Source organism: Oryzias melastigma, linkage group LG23 (genome assembly GCF_002922805.2).
Source record: "Oryzias melastigma strain HK-1 linkage group LG23, ASM292280v2, whole genome shotgun sequence".
Taxonomy (NCBI): Eukaryota; Metazoa; Chordata; class Actinopteri; order Beloniformes; family Adrianichthyidae; genus Oryzias; species Oryzias melastigma.
In genome coordinates this window covers 5,657,770-5,680,984 of record NC_050534.1, presented here as the reverse complement: position 1 = coordinate 5,680,984, position 23,215 = coordinate 5,657,770, and the positions used below count along the sequence as shown (strand labels likewise).

At 38.9% G+C, this 23,215-nt stretch overlaps 1 protein-coding gene across 2 annotated transcripts in view; it reads right to left on the bottom strand.

The window, feature by feature from the left end:
* scube1 (signal peptide, CUB domain, EGF-like 1) overlaps window positions 1-23,215 on the bottom strand; it is a 78,453-nt gene that overhangs the window by 25,149 nt on the left and 30,089 nt on the right. The window contains exons 5-7 of one of the 2 annotated variants that reach the window (XM_024287143.2): window positions 15,314-15,442; window positions 11,632-11,748; window positions 5,598-5,687 (exon numbers count right to left, since the gene is read on the bottom strand). In XM_024287143.2, the coding sequence (XP_024142911.1) occupies window positions 5,598-5,687; window positions 11,632-11,748; window positions 15,314-15,442 (336 nt within the window). The remainder of the gene's footprint in view (window positions 1-5,597; window positions 5,688-11,631; window positions 11,749-15,313; window positions 15,443-23,215) is intronic. The other variant, XM_036210171.1, reaches the window with a different exon arrangement.

Below are 23,215 nucleotides of genomic sequence, written 5' to 3'. Positions count from 1 at the left end.
TATATATATATATATATATATATATATATATATATATATATATATATATATATAGTTTTGTTGTAGTTGAAGCCTAGCTTTATGACGAACAGCCTGTAGAGTCCATCACAGGACCACATGAAAATAAACAAATTCCCACCTACAAGTACAATTTAGAAACACTACTTTACATATGAAGCATGTTTTTAGACTATGGGCAGTGGTAAAGGTGCTATGGATACTAAGGGAGAACATGCAAAAACACAGAAAGGTCTTAACTGAGATTTGAACCGGGCCTTCTCACTATGAGGCAAGAATGCTAACCACGCCCCAATATGTGGCACAACAATAATCTTTTTTGACAATTATATTAAAGGCCCTCTAAAATATAACTGTTGAAAAACTCAAAACCTTCAACGGTCTCCTTTACACTACTACTATATATTTGCCACAACAGGGCAGTTACCATTTTCCCACTTTTTCATCAAGGAAAATTGCAATTAGGATGGATTTGTTATTAAAGCTTCAAAACAATCCGGATCTACTCAGAAACAAGGTTTATAAAGTAGTCTTTGGTAGTTTGCTCACACATCAAAATGTCGAAATTTACTCAAGACCTTTTGAGTACAATTTCACATTTTTATTTGATGAGTAAAACTTCCATCTTCAATAAACTGGCCCCATCCATAGTATATTATCCATGGTATCCGAATGCAGTCCTATCTGTCTTCATTAGCAAACTTTCTTCTTTCTGTGCAGAAGGCCCAGCAGAGCTATGCAGCAGAGGAGACAAATAAACTGATAGGAGTGTCAAATCTAACACAGCGATGCTGTCTGTGCTGACACAGCACGTTACGGGTGCACCATGTCCACTTCCAGCAACTACTAGCATTCACAAGTCTTTCACATCTGCATAGACACATATTTTGTATCTGCAGTTACTGCCGCTCCAAATTTTACCTCTAATTTTAGCAACATGTATTATCTAAGTAAACTATAATTTAGATTTATTTTCCAGGTACTTTCATTTAACCTCATGTAGTCATGCTAATAAAACTCTAAATCCCAGCGATGAAGATACTTTTTCTTAATAACCACTTGTTTTTTGTGTTATACTTCTCAATTACTCTAAATTTCAATTTTTTTAGTGCCCTACTCTATGACACAACATTTTTTTTACTCTAGATTTTTTTTTTAAATATATAATGTTGATGCAGAATATACCACTCTGCAATGTATATTAGTGTGAGTATTAACTAGATATGTGGATATATGTTGACCGACATTGCTGGTAAACCCATGTGTCTCACTTGTGAAGGTAGAGTGGCTGTAATTAAATAATTTAATCTAAGATGGCACGATGACAAAACATCAATTATAAACATTTCTGATGCAAACTGTGAAGTAACAAAAAATTATTTTTTATTTTTTAAAAGTCACTAAAGGGCCAGGCGATTTCAATCTGTTAGCTGTGGATGTGGGAGCTCCAGCTGTGCAGGTTCTGATGAAACTGATTAAGTTGCAGTGTTTTGGGATTTAAAAAGTACATTTCCTGGACACACTTGCACCTTCAAACGGAGGGGAAGGGACAAGTGCTAGGGAGAAGGGAAGAATTTGGATTGGGCCTAACAAAACAGCACACTGGACCGGTGTCACTGATGAGCTCCAGGAGTCCATCCTGAGAATCTCAGCACAGGACCTCTCACCAAACAAACTAACTTGATGCTCAGACAAAAACAAGACATTCTCATCCCCAAGTCGTTACATATTGTCATTTTTTAACGTGTTGGCTGTTCGTAAAATCAAGGGTCAGCAACTCTCGGGACGTGGTACCAGATGCAGTACAATATGCAGTACAAGAGACGCACTGGTCCTCGGGAAACGTCCAGTACTGGTTCCCTAACCTTAACCTGTTACTGGTTTGCGTCTAGTACCGCACCTGGTCTGGTGTCGGGTTAGGGTACCGGTACTGGGTTTAGGTACCTGTGCGCTACATGTCGCGGTGCTGGACCAATACTGGTTCGCGTCCCGAAGGTAGGGGATCCATGATTTAATGGGAACAGCCAGCACGTCAATAAGTGACGAGTTGGGGACACTCAAATGTCAAAAAGTGACGCGGAGGGGTCCTTCACCAAACGTCAACAGGGCTCTAAACTACATTTTTGCACTGGTTGCACTAGTCAACCTAACTTTTTTCTTAGGTCCACCAGCTCTCTTTCATTTTTATTTGCTGTCAATATCAGCATTAAGACTTGAAAATTTTTAACTTACAAACTAAACATAAAGCTCTTCATTTGAAACAAAGTTCTACAATAATGATAAACTACTATATTTATATTTTATATGGTGTACAAGAATTAATAAAAATGTGCAGTTTGAAAAAGCTGAAATTTGTGACAGAAATGAAATGGGTGGAGCCTAAGTCTCCCTGCCCCGCCCCATTTTGAAGCATCCACTTGTAGACAAATAGATCCTTGAACGTCTTTGTTTTGCTCGTCTGAGCTGGAATCTGGATCAAAACTGTTCGGCTGGGTAGCTTCGATAGTGATCACCATTTTTGTTGCACTGTGGTGTTAGCTTGGGGGTGTGAGGAGCTGTGAACTACCGGGAGAGCGAGTAAACAAAGATTTAATGAGATATCAGTGTGAGGGTTACTTCACACCATCAGTCCCGTCCACAACTCACAGGTGAATTTCTAATGAACTCCTGTCACTATGCAGAAACTATGTCCAGGAAGACAACAAGTTTTTAGATTTTGGCTTAAAACGTAATGAAATTAATCATAATGAAAAAACGCTTTGAAAACAGATCAAATATAGTTGGAGTAGGGCTTTAAAATGCTTTACAAAGCTGAAACTTAAAAAAAAAAGATCATTTTGGTTTGTTGAATTTTGTTTTGATTTTTAATTGGTATCGAGATCTTCATAATGTCTTGTCTTGATGAATTTGTTCATGTGATCTAACCTTCAGGGCCACAGTAGTTAACCTCAAACCAAATGATTTGTTTTTGCTGAAAAACACATTTAATTCATAAATCCTTTTTTTGTTGTTGTTTTGTTTTGTTATACAGTAGGTTTATATTTTGAATTTGCACAATTTTGACATATTATGTTTTTAATGGAGAGCAAAATCTTCTGGGATATTTAAAGTTTTAATTTTTTTATATAAAATGGCATAGAAGCAAAGAAATAGAGGATGTTATCGACGCAGTGAACAAAGACATGAAGGTAGCTGGTGTTGGAGTAGAGGACACAGAAGACAGGGTTAGATGGAGGAAGCTGATTCGCTGTGAAGGGAAAAGCCGAAAAGAAAAGAAGAGTAAAGTAATATATATACAGTATATATATTACTTTATTTTTTACTTGAAGAGAATAGTATAAGTTATTTGAAGTTTAAATTGATTTATTCCAGAATAATATTCCTGTCTGCTTTTTATCATATTTATGTTAAAACGTTTAGGTGTTAAAGGTTCCGTTTTAGTGTTTTCAATAAATTTTAATCCTGTTTGGCCCGCAAACTAAAGTGTTTTTTGGACTTTGGCCCACTGCAATTGAGTTTGACACTCCTGATCTCCAACAGGAAAGCCTTTCATGGCATCGAGACACAAGGATATAGAGCAGGGTTTACAGAAGACTTCAATCAGTAAGGAAATACAAGAATAACACATGTTTTAATTGCTGAATCGTTAAATCCAGAATGTGAAACATGTGCAGTTATAATAGTTTAGTTAATTTATTTAGAGCATATTATGAAAAAAACTATAGATACATTTACACACTCACTGATAGTCATAAAATAAAACATTGGATCACTTAACAAATCTTGTTTAAAAGTATTTGTTTTTATGAAGTTGAATTTAAATTAAAGTTGAGTAAACCATCAACTCAAAATTTTAATTAGATGAAAATTAATCATTTTAAATGCAACAAATTACAGAATTTTAGTTAATTGATCCAATATTTCACTCATGTTTGTAGCCTACTCCCTTGTACTGCTTGATCTTTGACAACAAAAATTCACTATGTCATTATCATATCATATTTAATAAGTAATAAATAAATACCCAGGCATTCATTATAATCATCATGGGGCTATGACATCAACAGCAGCCCCAGGACATCCACTGAGTAAAGATGGATTGATGTAAAGATCATTTCTTTGAATGTATTCTTAAATTGACAAACATTTAGACGTTGGTTTATCTCTGAACATATTTCACTCCAGTTTTACTTTGGTTACTGCTTTGAAATTCAATGTTCCCCTTTGAGGTGCATTCACACCAAGTGCAATTCGGGTGGCGGAGCCAGTCAGTTTTAATGTTAAGACAATGGCACCAAGGCGAATTGAGGCGATCTGAAGTCCCGCGGCACGGGGCGAATTAGGCGGCACAGACAAAATTGAAACATCTTAACTTTAACAGGTTGCTTTGGGGTGAGTTCCTGATATTCAAATAATCTCATAAACCAAACGTGATTACCAATGTTTTTATAGAACTATTCACAATAAATAAACATCTCTCAACAAAACGCTCTCAACTTCCATACTTTGTAAGTGACATATACATAGACATCACTCCATGTCAGCCTTAAAAGATTGGCTGCTAGCTCCACCCACATGCAGCCGCGGTGTCAAGCTCAGGAACACATTTTTTGAAAGGCGAATTCGCCGCGCAATGAAAGAGGGGCCGGACACGCAAATTGCTTTTGGAGTAAATGCACCTTTAGAGGTTGGAGACTAAACAGCAAAATGACTTGATGTTTTTTACCCCAGAGCCTTTGCATCTATGTTTATGTCTGTGAAAATAGTGGAACGATTAGAAAAAAGAGAACACTGCCAGATTGTCATATTACAAACCCACAAAAACGCACGGGCATGGAACAATTTTAATGCAAGTCTTTGTCTAAATTTAAAGAATTGTAATAATCTAAATAGTGTTTTACTTTGAAATAAGCACCTAAAAAAGCACACATTGAATAGTTGGTTAGATAAATAAGAATCCTTTTTCATGAACTATTCCAAACTAAAAACCCAACAAATGATCATTTTAGTTAATTTGAAGCATTTAGTTTTAATGGAATTTTAATTGAGATTCAACTTGTGCTACCCTAGCTCTTCTGGCTCACCCACAGTAGCCTTTATTTGTCAAACTTCTCGAGTCACATGATGACGGGCAGTGATGCAGACAGTGGAGACGACAGCATGGGTACAGATCCACAAACTCAGAAAACAACGGTGCTTTTACAAGTGAATGTAGTGCAGTTACATTCTGCAGTAGATGACAGTAAGCCAAACAAAAAACCTCAGCAGATATACAATTCATCATTTGTTTTCTGTCAGGTGTGCATGCTTCGCGTGCATGAGCGGTTTAAGGTTTGGACGTGTTTACATGTGGAAGTTTGGGAAATCCTACGTTTAGCATCTCAGCATTTAGCAACTCAGATGCAGTTTTGACCTCTGACTGTTGGGGTTGACACAGTGGACACCAAAGATTAACATAAAAAAAAAGTTAATACAAGAAAGATAGAGGACAAAGAACAAGAAGGAATGAAGAGATGTAGAGTAGGGGGTACAAGCACAAGCGGCATGGCAACACATAGAAAGAGGAAGAAAAGAGTTACCCATAAGTAGCCGCCGTTTCACCCGCTTGTCCACATCAGCTACTGACGTGGCATTGAACTCAGAGCTCTCAATTGCAGCCTCATCTTTCTCTAAAACACAAGTGACAAGGGGACAAACAGTGAGCAGCAGGTTAATGAGAAGCCCAAATGACCAGACTTTCAGCCCCATCTTGGCGTTTGAGCAAAAAAAAAGCCAAAGCCAAGAAGCAAGAAGCGATGAGGAGGTGCCAAAATCCCTGTTAGTGTTAATCCCCCAAACAATGACAAAAGTACCGAGCAAATCAAAATTAAAATGAATCAATCGATCAGCATCAGTGGGTAGCTTACAAAATGAAGCAGGTAGGCAAAGAGGTGGGGAGGAAAAGAAGGGGTACTAAGGGGTTCAAAGGTTCAGGAATGGCATGGTAAAATGAATTATGACTGTTGGTGGTGGACTCTATGTTTTCCATATCAAACAGCCACACTCGTTCAGAAAATGAGGTCCCTCCCATTTGAGAAAAAAAATAAAAAAACGAGAAGGGTACATTTACAAAACAAGCTGCTTTAATTGTGGGTAAAGAACGAGCAGAGAAAATTGGATGATTTTAACAAGAAAGAAGGATCTACGGGGAGCAAGGAGAAGCCTCTCAAGGAACTATAAAAGTGGCAAGATAATCGAGAGAATAAGAAAAGAGAATAGACAAAGAAAGAAAGAAAGTTTGAAGACAAAAGGCAGTCAGTTCCATCGTCTCCCACAATGGGAGGAGAAACATGTAGGAGGCTGCTAACACTTAGAAACGGGCTTTGAAGGAAGAGTGGAAGGAGGGCATGCACAGAGATTCAAAGAAAGAAAAGACTGGCTAGTCGTCTGGGGGCAGTGCTGGTTGCCTGTTTGTCTATGGAACACATCACAGCTGGCTTTAACAGTGGGAAAACCACATCTCTAAAAAGCTCAGGAGCGGGGGTGGAAGGGGAAACGGAGGCAGGTTGCATTGGGTTTGGGGGGTAAATCAGATGGCGGTTAGAGTGACATGCATGGATGGGGCTACATTTGATGATGGGGTTGGGAGACAAGGCCATCCTTTCACAAAGTCTTAGTCATTAGGGCCTGAATGAGTATCTTTTTTTATGACAAAAAAACTACAGGCCTTTGATGTCTTCTGAAGTGGCATAGGTGGGGGTAGATTTGAGCACAATTAGTGCCCGCCTAATTCCACCTTGTTACCATTTTCTTCCCTCTCTAGAGAATGATGGACAAGCTGGAGTACGTGGAAGCACCCTCTGGCATGAATGGAAGCCTTTCGGGTGAATACGGGAGTGTTGAATAAAAAGGGTGTGCGCGCTTTTGAGAGTTTACTTGGTGGGAGTGTGTGAAAAAAAATGGTCAGAGAGGGAGCTCAAACGTAGAGAAGGTGTGGGAGGAGGGAAGCCCAGGCCATTTATTCTTAGAGGGTCTAGAACAGGGTTCTCAAACTCAATTTACCTTGGGGCCACTGAAGGTAGACTCTAGGGTTCCATATCTTTGGTCCATTGTCTATGTCTACTGACAAATGTTTAGAACATTTGTTCATGTCTATGTACTACTAAGCAATATCTTCTACATTTCCTGTGAAACGACAGCAGCTAACGGGGCTTGCAACTGTTGCTAAGGACTTTCCTGACGACCAGATCCAACGCAAAGTTTTAAGCACAAAACAAGCAAATACAAAGCTATCATCAAAGAAGAATGGACGATATTGCTTAGTAGACATTGAACTCTCATGTTCAGGTGGGGGGCACAAAATATTGACTTGGGGGGCCGCAAATGCCAGCTTGAGACCCCTGGTCTAGAAGGTGACAGACGGTCCAAAAGAAGAGGCCGTTTTAGAGTTTAACCTCTGAACACTAGTGCTATCGAAAGATTGGTAAAACCAGTGCACTGAAAGGAAAAACAAACAACACCAACAATAAAATATACTTTAGCAGCAAAGGATAAAATGATAATTAAAAAAAATCCAGAAGCAAAGCAGGTTCTCCAGTGCGGTTAACGAGACACAAACAAAGATTAGTGAAAGAGGTCCATGTGAGTATGCATATGCTGGGGTGGCTGTCGATTAGCATGGGACAACAACGTTAAGATGATGAATGGAATGAAGTATGGTTTTTCAGAACTCGTGTCAAGCTGGAGAATGAAGAAAACAGTGAAAGAATTTGACGGGGGAGGCTACGTTTTGTATTTCTCTGCTTTAATTAAGATCAGGCTGCAATTGAGATGTCCATGTTTACCACAGAGCCTACACAAGCTCTTTAACCCCTCAAACAAGAGTTGTTTCTTTCTTTTTTTTTCTTGAGTCCCTATTTCCCCCTGATTTGGCTTTGGATGTTCAGACAAGACAGGCAATCAGGTACTATCACCAGAAAGAAAGTAATAGGAGAAAGAAGTAGTCTGTGTAGAGAAAAGGGTTAAAACTGAAGATACAGACAGAGAGATCCGTTCTCTTATCAAAATATGGAGAAACAGTGAAGGAGGATAGAAGACACTGAGGAAAGGAGGTAAGGGAGGGTTCCTGCTTTCATTCTGCTTCCATGCGGTAGCTTTCCCACCGACGGCGTGCTCCCCCTCTTCAAAGCAGCTACAAAGAAAAGGGGTTAGCGGCAGTCAAAACCTGGCACCGTGCAGCCATATGTTCCGGTCAACGGGGTGGGGGACAGTGAGCAGTACATTGAAGTTTGGCACCAATTTCAGATTTTTCAGTGGGAAAAGTGGCGCTTCCGGCCGGGCAGGTGGTTATAATCTTGAGTGTAGGTTTGTTTGGTTTGGTTGAAAACACATGGAAAAGTTTACTTTTTTATTTGGTTCATTAGGGTTTACAAATGTACAAATTAAGCAGAACTTGTAAACAGAAGTCACATGGACTGAAGCAGCTTATTAATTGGAAAGCTGTGTGATGAACTGCCGTGCTCCCAGCTCGAAACGTCTGACTGCAGGGAAGGAATAACAAATCCTGATTCAGAGTTCTGAACTTTGGAGGTGGCTGCTTGAGGGATTTCTGCTTCAGTGATCAGCTATGAACATCATTCTTCGTTTTGAAAAAGCAAAGGAAAATAAGCTAAATGACTCATAAGACTCCGGTTGAGCCTTAGTTGTTTTTGTCCTACGAAACTCTCCAAATCTGGGAAACCGTAGGTATCGAATGTCAACCTTTGTATCATAATAACCACAAATACTTTAGTTTTCTGCAACCGATTAGTATTTTTGACAAAACCAACACATGCTGTAAAAATAAAAGTAGACTTCCCTTTACGTGATTTACAATTCACACAAAGCTTTGACCACTGACACCTTCTTTCTAGAAAAAACTGTTTCATTTAAATTCTATAAAACCAATTAGAAATTATCTAAAGCAATCTGTCAATTAAAATTCAAATGTTTTCAGCTATTTTTTTTTTAAAAAGCAAGAATTTACTGAGAATAACACAATCTAGTACCAACATGACGACACCTCTTTGTTCAGCTTTTGGTTGCACTAAAAAACACAGAAACCAGGGGGTCACATGGGTATTCTCCAATTTACAATATCACTAATTACCTTTTTTTTAAAAGAAAATTTGAAGAATTTGCTTAAAAGAAACTATTTCTAAAACTTTGTCAACCTTATTTAAAATATAAGGTCTACAGTGAAAAAAGTGAAACGTTCTATCTAGTGCCTATCGTGTGGGCGACAGAAAAGTGTCAAATCATGCGATTTCTCTTATCATTTCTAGCGCTTTTAATTGTTCATTTTTAGTACGGAGCTTTTGTGCAAACATGTATTTCTCTACTAAAAAACTTGAAACATTTCTGCACTTAAAAAAAAAATGTTTTTCTCATTTGTGATGATTTAGTTATGTGTTAATTTAAAAAATAAAGATATTTTTGTCTTTTTTTTTCAGAGAATAAGTGAAAATGTACTTTATTGTGGTATATCTTGATATATATCGTTATTGGGATATAAAATGATTTATATCGCGATACACAATTTTTCTATATCGCCCAGCACTAGTTGTATCAATTAACAAAAGTTCTGTCATTTGTTACATTTAAAATTATTAGCTTCAATCAAATTAAAATTTTGAGTTGATGGTTTTTTCAACATGCAAATTCAACTTCATAAAAGCAAATATTTTTAAATGTAACAAATTACGGAGCTTTGGTTAATTGAGCAAATGTTTCATTTTTTACAGAGTAGCACTTTATATCTAACAAATCATATAGACCCAGTTTATGAAAGGCTCTACCAATGTACATCAGCCAAAAGAGGGAAAAGATTTCAACAGCTTCTACTGATTAGAAGTCATTGATATGTTTGACGCTGAAGGAAAGATGCTGATGGATGTTTTAGCTGACAGGTTGGAGTCACCTCACTTGTCATGATGAATGTATATTTCCAATGAAGATAACTCTCTGTCAGCATTTGAATTGAAATCACCCATATAGCTCATTAATAGTTACAGTAACACATTGTCAGCCGACAAACTTTAAAAGACACAATCCCTTCAGAAAGCTATACAGCTCCAGTCCCACCAAAGAGGGACTATTTTCATTTTAATTGTTAACTCCCTAATGCATGCATTTATCTTAAAAAAACACTTTATTTTTGCTTTCAAGTAGATGAGAAATTAAGGTAATTTTTGAGCCTTTTGACACATTAGCATCAATAGGCGTCAAGTAAGACAAGTATGAGAAAACACACTGCTAGAGAAAGGTAAAGCCTTAGTCACAACCGCCCTTATGGGTGGAAAAATGGGCAAACCTGTACGGGGCGCGGAGGGTCAAAATATCAAGGCCAGTGAGCCTATAGAACGAAAATATACAAGCACATTACAATAAATGAAACCGGCAAATTCTGGATAGAAATGCCCTCTCACATGTACTTGTTGAAAGCGGAAGTTAGCACATTTTTTAGGCACAAAGAAGATATGATCACATGTCAATAGCGGTATTTTGTTGTGAAAAATCTGTTATATTTTGAAAACTGACCGGGGTTTTCTCGTGTGTCTTGGCGTAACTTCTTGCCAAGATTAACGCGGATCGCTCGAGCATAAAACAGAACAGACGCCGGAACAATTGCAGCGGAGGACCGTGGTGTTAACATATGGTGTGAACTGCACCATGGGTTAACAAGGGCATCAAATGGAAGAGGCCTCTATTCCGCTTGTGGAGTGAACCCGCCGTTAGAAATGAGGAAATTAGAGAATCAAAGTGTAATTTGTGTGGGCAACCTATGAGGACTTACATATCATGTGCACACGCTATGAGAACAGCATTTGTGCATGGTCAACAAGGAGCCAGTACGTGCATCTTATTAATGACCATCCCTTGTACGACAAAAGTGCTTGTGATTTAGATTACACACGGTTCTCGGTACACTTACAACACGCACAAAAACTGCATGTTCCATTTTCATGATTTCGCTTGAGGTGGCTGCACGGACCTCAAGGGAATTCCAAGACATACCCTTAGATGCCCCATTCTATGACCCTCCGCAGACCCAAAAAACTTGTAGTACTTGTTCGGATCAAGCCCCTGTACAGGTGCATGTGACTAACCCCGGGCTCACACGGCTAGCGTCACATTTCAAGTGCGATGCGGAAGCGGGGGCTCTGCTGTCAACCTTACAAAACTCTGATCTGACGTTGGTTCACGCGATGATAAAGGATGTTCAGTAATCCCCTCTTAATCGCTGTTGTTCAGCTTCAGCGCTCGGTGAAAATTTTAACCCAAAGAAACAGATTTGCAGCGCTGCAGAGGCCAGACCGCAGAGATCGAACGTAATCATCTGCATTGGGATTTCCTCTTGCATTTTTAAAGTGATGTAAAGACTGCGGCGCTCGCATCAGAACCATAGTGCTTGCCGCGGGAGCCCGGGGTAAGGCTTTAAAAAGATACAGTTTTAACACAAACTGTGAGATAGAAAGAATGCCAGGGAATATTCCCGACATACCCCCCTGTAAGTGAAACACTTGTTTTCATCCCTGATTATAGTCAGCATGTTGTCAAACTTAAGTTTGCATGATTTAGGGCTCAAACACTCACCGATGCAGGTCTTGCTGTCTGAGTGAAGTGCGTACTTTTGGTGGCAGCCACACACTGGCCCCGTGTCTGTGTCATCACATGTGTGTTGACAGCCACCATTTCCATAGTGACACGTCACTAAAGACATAAAAACACATTAGTGACAATAGTGACGGCTCAATATTTGATAGTTGTTAACCATTTTTTGTCTATGGTAGGTTAATTGTTTTAGCTAAAAAATATCAAAACATTCATGTTGTGATGAAGATCATTTAGATTTTACAATAGTAGTTCAATGTTTCCTAAAGAGTGACACATTAGTAGTGGTTAAAAAGGCAAACAATGTAAAGATGGTGACAATGTTGACATGTCACTGGTAATTGACTGCATTTAGATAGAAAAACCAGACGTGTTTTATTTTAGAGAAATATCATTTTATAGAAATGATATGATGCTAAATCCAATCAAAGAGGAAGTCACAATACATTTAAAACATAAAATAAAACAGCTAAATTGCTTTTTCTTTTAATTCAACAAAACTTTTTATAAGTAACTCCTTTGTTGATTTTCATTAAATTTTTCTTGTCTACCTTTGGTATTTTTACACCATCAATTAAAATGTTTATATTCTGTCATCTCTTCCTAACTTTGCCTCCTTTTGATTAATTTTTAAATTAAATGTTTTGGATTCCTACCATTAGGTTACTGACAGTAAAAAATTAGTGTGTGGGGGTGGGGTGGTGGGGGCTCTACACAACACCGGCTCTGTAATGTGTATTTTATGTATACAGTATTTATGTTGTATTTTCCTGGGACATCTTAAAATCCGCTCTGTCAAAATATTGTCTGACATTAAAGCGGTCTGTGTATCTTCAGCTCATTAGCATCAGGATGACAGTGTAGTCAGTGTGACTGACAACTTCGCTGTCTCCAAATCAACACTGTTATTGAACTTTCTGGTCTCTGCTGAAAGTCTAGCAGCTCTGTCCTCCAGTTCTGTCTGGATCCTCCAAAAATTTCCTGCAACGGACATGAACAAACAGAAGTGCACGTATGTGTTTCTAGGGCACTCGAGTTTGCAATTGTAGATTTGGACAGCAGTACAAAATGGCGAGCACACTATACAGTGCACTATATAGTGAGTAGTGAAGGAATTTGGACATAGCCTTAGTGATGGATGTAAGTGTCTGTTAAAGTTATTTAATATTTAAATAACGCTTATTAAAGCATTAACTACTGTTAGCAAAGTGTTACCGCAGGAAGGCAGGGCACACTCTGGACAAGAGGCCAGTCTGTGGCAGTGCCACACAACCAAACACATGCACATTCATATAATTTCACAATCATTAATCAACCTGTGATGCATGTTTGTGGACTGTGGGAGAAAGTTGGAATGTCCATAGAATACCCAAGGGCCTTCTTGTTGCAGCCTTTTCAGAAGCAATAATAATTGCATTTTACGTGCAACGACAGTAAAGAAAACTCCCTTTGCCTGCTTAAGTCAAGCACCCTTAACTGTTGGTTTATGGCTACATGAAATCTTGTGAATCAACTCACAGCTGTCAGGAAAGTAGCTGTCAAGGTCTGAAAAGCACCCTCCAACACAGGTGTCCAAGGTCAGTCCTTGAGGGACGGCGTCCTGCTGGTTTTCCAGAAACCCTTCCTTATCTGTCTGACCAATAAAGAGCTTCAATGGCAGGTTGGTTGGAAAACATGTAGGATACCAGCCCTTGAGGACTGACTTTGGACATCCCTGCTGAGAGCTGTTGGAGCTACATTAATTGCGTCAACGGTCGAAGAGTTGCAGTTACTTAGTCAACCCCATATGGGTGTTGTGGGTTTTTGGGTGGTCTGAGCCCATAAAGGGTTGCAGAGAGGAGGGGCGGCATCTTAACTGCAGCTCTCTTGAAAATGTAACGTACAAGTGTGGCAAGTGTATACTGAAATACTGGTAAGGATAATGTAGGTTACACACACTTATGACGTACAGGTGTCCTTTGTGAACTCCAGTCATTATAAGGGTGCGCACACTGGCTCTTTACAAACTGCACACAATGCTACACGTACAGGGTGTGCAGGTGATTTCACGTATTCCCTGATATTTGCCCAACTCATTGCAGAAAATGGGGAAATGTTTGGAATGGAGGATTCTGCTTCAGACTGGTACAAAAAAGTGACATTTTGTGCTTCATATTTTGTTTTGTTATCCTAGATCTATATAAGATGTCTTATATCCCTTGTGTAGAGTAAAAGGTTTGGAGAACATGTTACTGGTAAGATAACACATGTGGGACAAACAAATAAATGTAATGTAAATCAAATCATTCGTAATAGTTTTTACTGCTCTTTTATTCAGAGCATTTTAACGTTTCGCTCATTGTCAAAACATGCTCTAAAATAATTGATGTTAGACCGAGGGACCTTCACTCTCTGTGGAAGGAACAAGTGTGGAAGAAAGCCAAGAGCATCCTGGGACAGCCCCAGCATCCTCTGCCTCCTGACTTTGTTTTGATGCTCTTTTATGCTCCTACACGGTAAACCAATATTTTTTTGCAGTCTTTTGTGTCCTCAGCAATTACATTGTTGAATATAGGTAAAATTGTGAATTATGTGACATTGCTGCGTAGTGGAGCCAAGGAGTAATTATTTTAAACTATGATGGTCTGAAACATTAATGTGTTTGTGTGTGTGAAACTGCACTCGAAATGCTGCAAATCAATTGACCTCTGAGACTAAAAGTTTTCTGAATCTGAAACAGCAGATATAATTGCTTCCAAGCAGATTTTTACATCTTGTATGAACTGTGCAAAAAAAGATTGTAGATCTGGATTAGGGTGTTGTTGTGTCGCTGGGTAAGCTAGTCTGAAGGCTTTCAAATAAATGCAGTGCAAAGACCTGAACAGTGTCAACGTGTGTCCTACGTCTTACAAATTTATACGAACATCCAACACATTCTTACTCCCCAACTTGTCTCATATTTATGTTTGGTTAGGGACCCCTATGTGTCACTTTTTGATGTCCTCAATTCATTGTTTTTTGATGTGCTGGCTGTTCGTAAAATCAAAGGTTCACAAGACTCAGACTGGTCCTCGGGATGCGTCCAGTACTAGTACCCAAACCCAATACCAGTACCCTAACCATTACCTGGCACCAGACACAGTACTGGATGCAAACTGGGCTTGGACACGTTGCTGGACGCAAACTGGTACTGAGTTAAGGTACTGGTACTGGGTTAGGGTACCGGAGAACTCCGTGTCCCAACACTGGACCAATTCCAGTTCACGGCCCAGAGGTTTGGGACCCGTGATGTAATGGGAACAGCCAGTATGTTAAAAAGCAACGAGTTGGGGACACCCAAAACGTCAATTTTTTGACACGAAGAGATCCTTAACCAAACGTCATTATGTGACGAGTGGGGAGTGAGAATGTGTTGGAACACCAAACATATATTTGCCTTGCTTAACCATTAGACTACATTAAGTATTATTTGAACCTTGTTGCTTAAGAATGCACAAGTTTGAATTTAGGTTATTAATGAACTCTTGTGGGGTACACATTCCAAACAACTGTTAGCATTAATTCAAATCAGACTCTCTACAAATCAAGACAAGTCTTACTGCTACAAAAATGGCAAAGAGAAGAAAGAGAAATGAATTCCTTTTGTGTGCACTTGTCAGACTGGAGATTGCATCAGCATACATACATGTACAGTCTTTCTGGTTCTTGGCAAGTTCAAAGCCGGGTCGGCACTCGCATGTTACGCCACCTTTGCCTGGAGCCTCTCTGCAGATATGAGCACAGCCGTGGTCCTTGTTCATGCAGTTCATTCCATCTGTATTAAGAATGGGGACACAGATCTTAAATTGTATTTTCTCTATTGCATCACCAAAAGCATAACAAAATACAGAAACAGAAAACACTGACGTTGATATTTCTCAGCAAAATAGTTTCAATGATGGCAACAAGAAAGGGCCTCTTAAAAATTAAGAATTTAAATTAAAAGCTCTGAGTTTGGGTTGTTTATCTTTGATGTGGGACAAAACCTTTGTGCTATGGCATCCTAAATCAACTTTAGTCATTAAGGAACATTAAAGCTCTCACCACTTTGTTACATCAATGTAATTAAATGTGTCATTTGATCATGCAGTGTGGCTGGATAGCTCAGTTGGGTAAGTGCAGGACTGCACTTGGTAAATCAGGGTTCAATTCCCAAAGAGTGCGTGTGGGTGCTTAGAGAACACCCTTCATGCAACTGCCTAATTATGTAGTCTGGATCTCACTGTACCCAATTTCCCTGTTTGGTTACCCTTTAACTACTACCACTTCAGATGCTTATTGCAAACAAGGCTGCTCCATTAACATCAGTCTGTAAAGAAAGCTGTGCAAAAACTATAAAAAAACACACCATTCAGGAAAAAACACGGAAAACATGTTTAAAAGAAGATGAATTGTGCCAATGTTCGAACAAACATAAAAATTGGGATTGAAACTTTTGAACAGTGCTTCAACCTGGTTTTAAAACTATACTCCTAAAAAACATCAGTATTTCTGCAATAATCTTTTTTAACTCAGTGAAACTAAGAGAAATGGAGTCAGGAATAGACAGTAGCCAAATCATTCTGCACAACTGAGGCCTAAAACAGCAAAGATGGAGGAACAAAGTAGGCGGAGCTCACCGACACGTTTGTCTGTGCAGCATGATCAGTATCAACTCTGTCAATCGACCTTTCCCTGTGGTAATACATAAAGTATTTCTGACTTAAAATGAATTGCATATAGCAGACTAATAAGTAAACAAAATGGAGGATTTTCTCCTGAATTATCTTTTTGTAACTTGGCATTTAGGACAAAAACATCTGAGATCAAAGGATATGTCAAGTTTTAACTATAATTCTAAAAAACGATCCGTTAAGTCATTAGGTTTACACTTAGAAATATATATCACTGGATAGCTTGACTCCTCCCCCCTTATGCTCCAAACAGGAAGTACCTGCTGGCTCCAAGAGGCCAAAATCCCATAGAATTCTATTGAGAAATAAACAGATATTACTTAGTCATTTTATTTGTCAGAATAACCATTTTTGCGTTGATACTTTTTTTTAACATCGTCTTGCTAATCCTATTTATTATACTTTTTGTCTTTATTTGTTGCTATATATAAACTGACCAATCAGATGCCTCAGTAGAAGCATGTGATGCCCGCTGCCCCACCTCAAACTGAATTTTCTTTCAGTGGAGGAGGTGTGGACTTCCAACAAGCTTACTAATGACAGTAGTTGCCATAGAAACATGACTCAAACTAATTCAAACCAATCATTGTTGTCTGGCTCCAAATGGCAACGTCCGTAATGCGGAAAAATGGTGACTGAATTGGCTTCATTAAGGTATTTTCTACGGGTGACGTCACACTTGATTCGTCCATCATTATTTAGTCTATGCGTTTATACTATGACCTCTGACTGGGGGCTTCCACCAGCGTATTACAACAAAATAATAATGCAATTTGTTATCAATAACAGAATAAAACTCATTGGGTTACATGAACTAGTTTTGGCCATCATTTTAAAAAATATTTTAGCAGTAGAATATTTCCTCAGTTAAAAGCAACTCTTTTGTCTCCTCGGTTAGCGAAAAAAAAACAGTTAATTCCTTTAGCTTTGTTTATATTGGGAAGGTCAGCGAGTTTACCACGCCTGACATTTCTCACTGGGAGCACAAGTAGGTCCAGTTAAAACATTGAGTCTTCATGGCCCTTGTCTTCATGGTCCAGTAAGAGCCCCCAGGATAGAATCTGTTTCTCACACAGTCTCCTCTGTCTATTTTTATTATTCTCCGTCTGTCTCTTTCTTTTACTCTCGCTGCTTGTCTTTATCTGCCTCCTCACATTTCTTTTTGTCTCTAAGGAACTCTGACTCTAGATGAGGTCCAAGCATATCATAACCATATTATTACAACCTGTCTCTTGCAGTGTTACCCCAAAGCCTCATAAGTCTGGCTGGCAAAGGATAGTGAAAGAAAGGAGAAAGATGGAATGACTTGAAAGACAAAGGCAGCCTGAGAGGGTTGAAGTGGAAAAGGCTGACAGGAATGTGGAGGAAGAGGTTTGACAGAATGAGGAGAGATGGAGACAGAGCAGGATAATTTAAAGCTTCGCATTCACTTTCCTCCCCACGCTTCTCTAAGGCTGATGAGGAATGAGGTGATGCGGAACACCAGTCTCACAACGATGCCGGGACAAAGAGACATTTTTTAGCCCAGTAAGGCTCATGTAATGTAACTTTTGAAGCGGATTCAAACTTCAGCGATGCTAAGCACCTAAGAAAGCATAAAAACATAAAAAAACATTGAGTGATTGCTGCCGTTAGGCAATAAAATGACCAACACCTGGAAATTTTATCACACAAAAAAAGAGATTCTGAGGCAACTCAGTAACTTACAATGCAGCACCCAACTCTGATAAAAAGTATTGCATATTACATTCAGGTATACATTACATCCATATTGAATGTGTATACGGCACAACATTTATGCTTGTCGCTTCTTAAATCGGCACCTTGGAGAAGTGTATGTACCTGAATAATGCAAAGACTTAGGCTGGCTAATACCTATGGGTCTAAGGCAGGGTCATAGGAAATAGGGGAAATTGGATGGGCCACATTGATAATGACAATGCTTGTATAGTGGTTTTCTGCCTTCCTAAGAATTACTTAATTAGCATTTATTTAATTTATTAAAATTTGTAAATTGATGGCTGAGGTTCACATACATGATAAACTATATAGGTTTCACATTGATGTTAACCTAGAGGTCGACCGTCCTATCTCTTTTGATAATAATTTATTTCAGACTTATACTTAAAAAGGAAAGAAAGTGCGACCAAAAATAATACAAGAATACCTAAAAGGGAGTAAGAAGAGGTAAAAGCCTCATATATTCTCACCCCCATGACTAAGACCAAATGTATTACTACACCTATCTATCTATCTATCTATCTATCTATCTATCTATCTATCTATCTATCTATCTATCTATCTATCTATCTATCTATCTATCTATCTAAACAATTCTAGTTTAGATATATAAAAAAACATATATATCACATTTTATTATGTTGCATATTTTGGTAGGTTGTGTGTATTGTATGTATCGTACATATCTGTCAGGAGTCAGAGCTTGTCATCAGTAGGATCCATCTATTAACACAGTACTGGTATATCTCCCAGTCAGCCCAGCGCACAGTCCCTGGATGCTCCTCACCTGCCTCCCACATGAGACAGTTTAAGCAGCATACCAAACCTCGCTCAGTGCGAAGTATTGCTTGTGCCACTCTGCCTGCATACTGAGCATTACCTCCTGACCTGTCTTCTCGTGTTCCTGATTCATCCGACTCTGTCTGTTTGCCACCTGTCCCTGCTCTCTGATACTGTTATGCCAGCGCTTGACCTCTGACCCTGCTTTAGCTCTATGTGGACTTGTTGGCTGTTATCCTGTCTGTGCTACACGTGGAACCAGTCATCTGCCAGTTTGTGACAATATCTATCAATAATCATATTTCTATATTAGTTCTTAAACTCTTTTATGTTGATGTGCATTTCTACATTTATATATATTTTTATAATGGTTGCCAAACAGAATAATTTTTGTTTTGATTTAAGTTTGGTGAAAGCTTATTTGCATCAAACCATATTTTCAAATTACTAATTTCCCTTGTGAAAGTTTCCGAGCTGCAATAATAATAATAATATAAAATGTATCCCATACATATGCGCATCTATATAAAATAATTAAGGTAGGTCCCAGCATTGACCCCTTTGGGATGACACACCCCTCCCTTGGCAGTAGGCGGTGTGCCTGTGACTCTGGCTGAATGGGAGTCCCTGTTGTTGCCGGCCCAAACCTTCCTAACGCTGGTTTGTTGCCTGTCTTTGTGGTCTCTCTGGTGAGACTGTTTATGTGGATTTGGATCCCAAGACCTTTAGACGATTCTTGTTTATGAAACCAAACTATTGGTTTTCCTGGATTCCCCAGCTGTGTGTCGCCCTCCCTCCACTTCTCTGGAAGTCTCCAAGTGTGTTCACGAATGTCGTCACAGGAGTGACGCACTGACTCACCAGTAATCTTCCATCTCCTCACAGCATAATTAACTTTTCCTCTCTATTCTCAGTGCGCCTGACACCTCTTAGTGATCAAGGAGTTTATTCTCAGACACTCAAAAAAACTTTTCTTATTTGAAATAAATGTTTTCTCTTTTAAAAGTTCTAAGCAGTCTGCATCTCTGGGATCCATTTACTCACATTCTGACAGTGAGAAACCATAAACATTGTCCAAACAAAGCACTACCAATATTCTCTAACTGCTTCCTGTTGCTGAAGTTGCTTTAAAATCCAGTTTCATACTATCCCCCTACAATGGTATATTGTTACAGTTTTTTAATAATACACTGTGCTTCTTACCTTTTTAAATAAATAAATACTTAAACTACATGTTTTATTATTATTAATTTTTTTTTCAAAAGTATTTGTGATGTTTGCCATGACAATAATGAGGACACTAAGACAGACACTAAGTTAGTTTTTCCAATAAAATAATCAAATCTAGTTTTCCAGTCTTTAAGAACTGTGGCAACAAAGAATTTGGCCCATATTTTGTCCCCGGTTTTGGAAAAAGACATAACTTTTGCTATTTTAATTTATTTGGAAATGGACCTTCAAACGGTCAGAATCCAGAGCAAGAAGAAATGCTTGTGGGAATTCATGTGGTGGTCAAACCTTCCCCATCGGCTGAGTCCAGATAAACCACATGTTTGTTGAGGATTAGAAATTGGCGTTTCAATCCCTTTAGAGGAGTTTGAAACCTTAAATATAAATGTTTATTACAAATTCAGAAGGTGACATGAAAACTACCTAATAATTGTTCAGTTTTAAAGAACATTCCTGTAATTGTAGTTTTTTCTGTTTTTTTTTAATTATAGTGAGCTGAACTTTATCAAATACATAATTTTCAATTACAATAAAGAAAAATAAATATATATTTCATAATTAAATAAAAATCCAACCTCTTTGCTTCTATAGTTTAGCTCTTCTGGGGATCAAATCATGTGAAAGGGCATATACAATGATTTTCTTAAACCTTCCTAGTAAACTATATTCACATAATACCTTTGGCACACAAAATAACATTTTGTTTTTTTTTATGAAACATAACCAGAAATAAGATGACCCAATCTCTTGAGCTCTGCCTTTCGCTCCTTTTGGGTGCCACCCACTACATGACGTCATTCTAGAGCCGGCCTCAGCAGCGTGTCTGCTTCTACTGCGAAAACAAACAACATACAAACTTCTTCTACAACGGACTTCCATATTGTGCCTTCAAAATGAAAGCTCTGTGTAAAAAGTGTGTGCTGGTGCTGGCAGCACAGATTCTCCACTTTGTGACATCACAATGCAAGGACCCACTCGTTTTACAAATCTGAACACTTTTGTTAATATCCTATTTCAAATAAATAAAGCTTTTACCCTCCTTTGACACATTTTAAGCTAATCCTGAACACTAAACTGTTATTTCATGTTAAAATGTTTTAATAAAAATGGCTACAACTCTGAAATCTTGTGGAATTTCTGCTTCCGGCTAATGATTTTCAGCCGCCATCTTGTCTGCAACCAGCTCCTCTTGGTTCTAGGATCTATGGATAGAGGGAAACAGAATCCATACCTTCAAAAATCAACTTTCGTAATGAGTCTGTGCACACAAACATATTCTCACTCCTAACTCGTCACATATTGACTTTTGTTAAAGGATCCCTCTGCGTCCTTCGTTTTTTATCATGCTGGCTGTTCGTGAAATCAAGGGTCCACAAGATGCCGGATGCGTCATGTGGACTGGTTCTCAGGACACGGTCAGTATCCGTACCCAAATCCGGTATCGCTACATTAATGCCTCGTTTCCACTGAGCGGTCCAGACCGGACTGGACTTTTTAGCGTTTCCATTACAAAATGGATTCATTCGCTGGGGTTGGGGACCGGAGACACACCAAATCCACAAATATGGAGACCCGCCTCCCCCGCTTCCATCTCACCCGACCAACAAGACCAAAAAATGTCCATTATCGATCCATAATCACAGCTACGTCATCGATCCACACCCCACATGAGCTTTGATGGTCCAACGCTCAATGGAAACACTCACTTGAATTGCCCGGACCGTTCTAAACCCGACAATGTACTGGTCTGGTCCGGACTGCTCAGTGGAAACGAGACATAACACTAAACCCGGCACCAGATGCGGCACCGGACCTGAACCGGTACCAGGTTAGGGTTAGGGTACCGGTGTCCCTGTACTGGATTTGTTCTGGTTCGAGGCCCGGAGGTTGGAGCCCCTTGATTTAATGGGAACACCCAAAATGTCAAAAAGTGACGTGGAGGGGTCCTTAACCAAACGTCAATATATTTGACCTCTCAACTTGCAATTAAACACCCGCTTAGCTCCTGACATTTCCATGAAACATTTCCTCTCACCACACATAACAAAAAAAAAAAGTTATTCCAGAAATCAGTAACTATTGAACTTCAAAATCCATCTTCTCTTACTAGTAATATAACACACAGAGCTACTATAATATACAATATAGCTAAAGATCATTTGGGTCATACAATAGTCACAAGACCAAACAAAGCGGCGGAAGAACCAAAGGACGGTTCTGGAACTGTTGGACTGCGGTCAAGTGTAAATTCAAATGCTGCTTCATGGCCTAATGTTGACAGAAACTCCCGTATTGTGTAAAAATCTTTTGAAATGACTCAAACTTAGCTAATATTTGCATAAATTATAACTAATTGATTTAAAAAAAAGACATTTTTTTGTGTTAAGATGAAAACATTTAAAAACATTTTATCTGTGATAGCAAGGAATAAAAAGATAGGACCTGGTTATTTAATATGCCCCATAGTAGCATTAAAAAACTTGATCAACTAAAAAAAATATATATATATAAGACCACTATTACTTCACATAAACTAGCAATTCTGATGTCCTTATAAGGATGCCATCCATCAAATCGGATGACCTTATTTCATCTCTCCAGATTGGAATCTTCAATCTTCTGCAAAGCAAATTGTCTTTCATGTTTAATGAGTTTGTGTTTGAGTTCAGAGTATCACTCAGGAGGACGGAGGTGACTGCAGTGTGTGCTCCCGCGTGCCTCGTGTCTGCCACTTAAAAGCTCTCTGTACCTCCAATTTCCTGCTTTAGTTTGTTTAAAGTGAGAATTCTTTCGTCATGAACAACATGTGCATGTGGGGGTGTGCGCGTGTCAGAGCTGGAATTTGTGTGCGTTAAAAAGTCGGCACATTTATGCCCTGAAATGTGTGTGTGTGTTGTGAGTGCAGCAGGCTCGGCCTCAGTCTGCTTCCTCTCTCTGCACAGCTCCAAATAAACACCTCTAGTCCAATCCACCATATTTGTCTCTGTGTTTATTTTTTCTCTTTTACTCCTTGAGCACTCACACTTCCCCCATCCTTCTTTCCCACAATCCACTTCTGTCAAGGCCTTCCTCTTTCTCAGCGCATGTCACATTGACTACAGTTATTGGGTTAAAAAAAAAAAAAA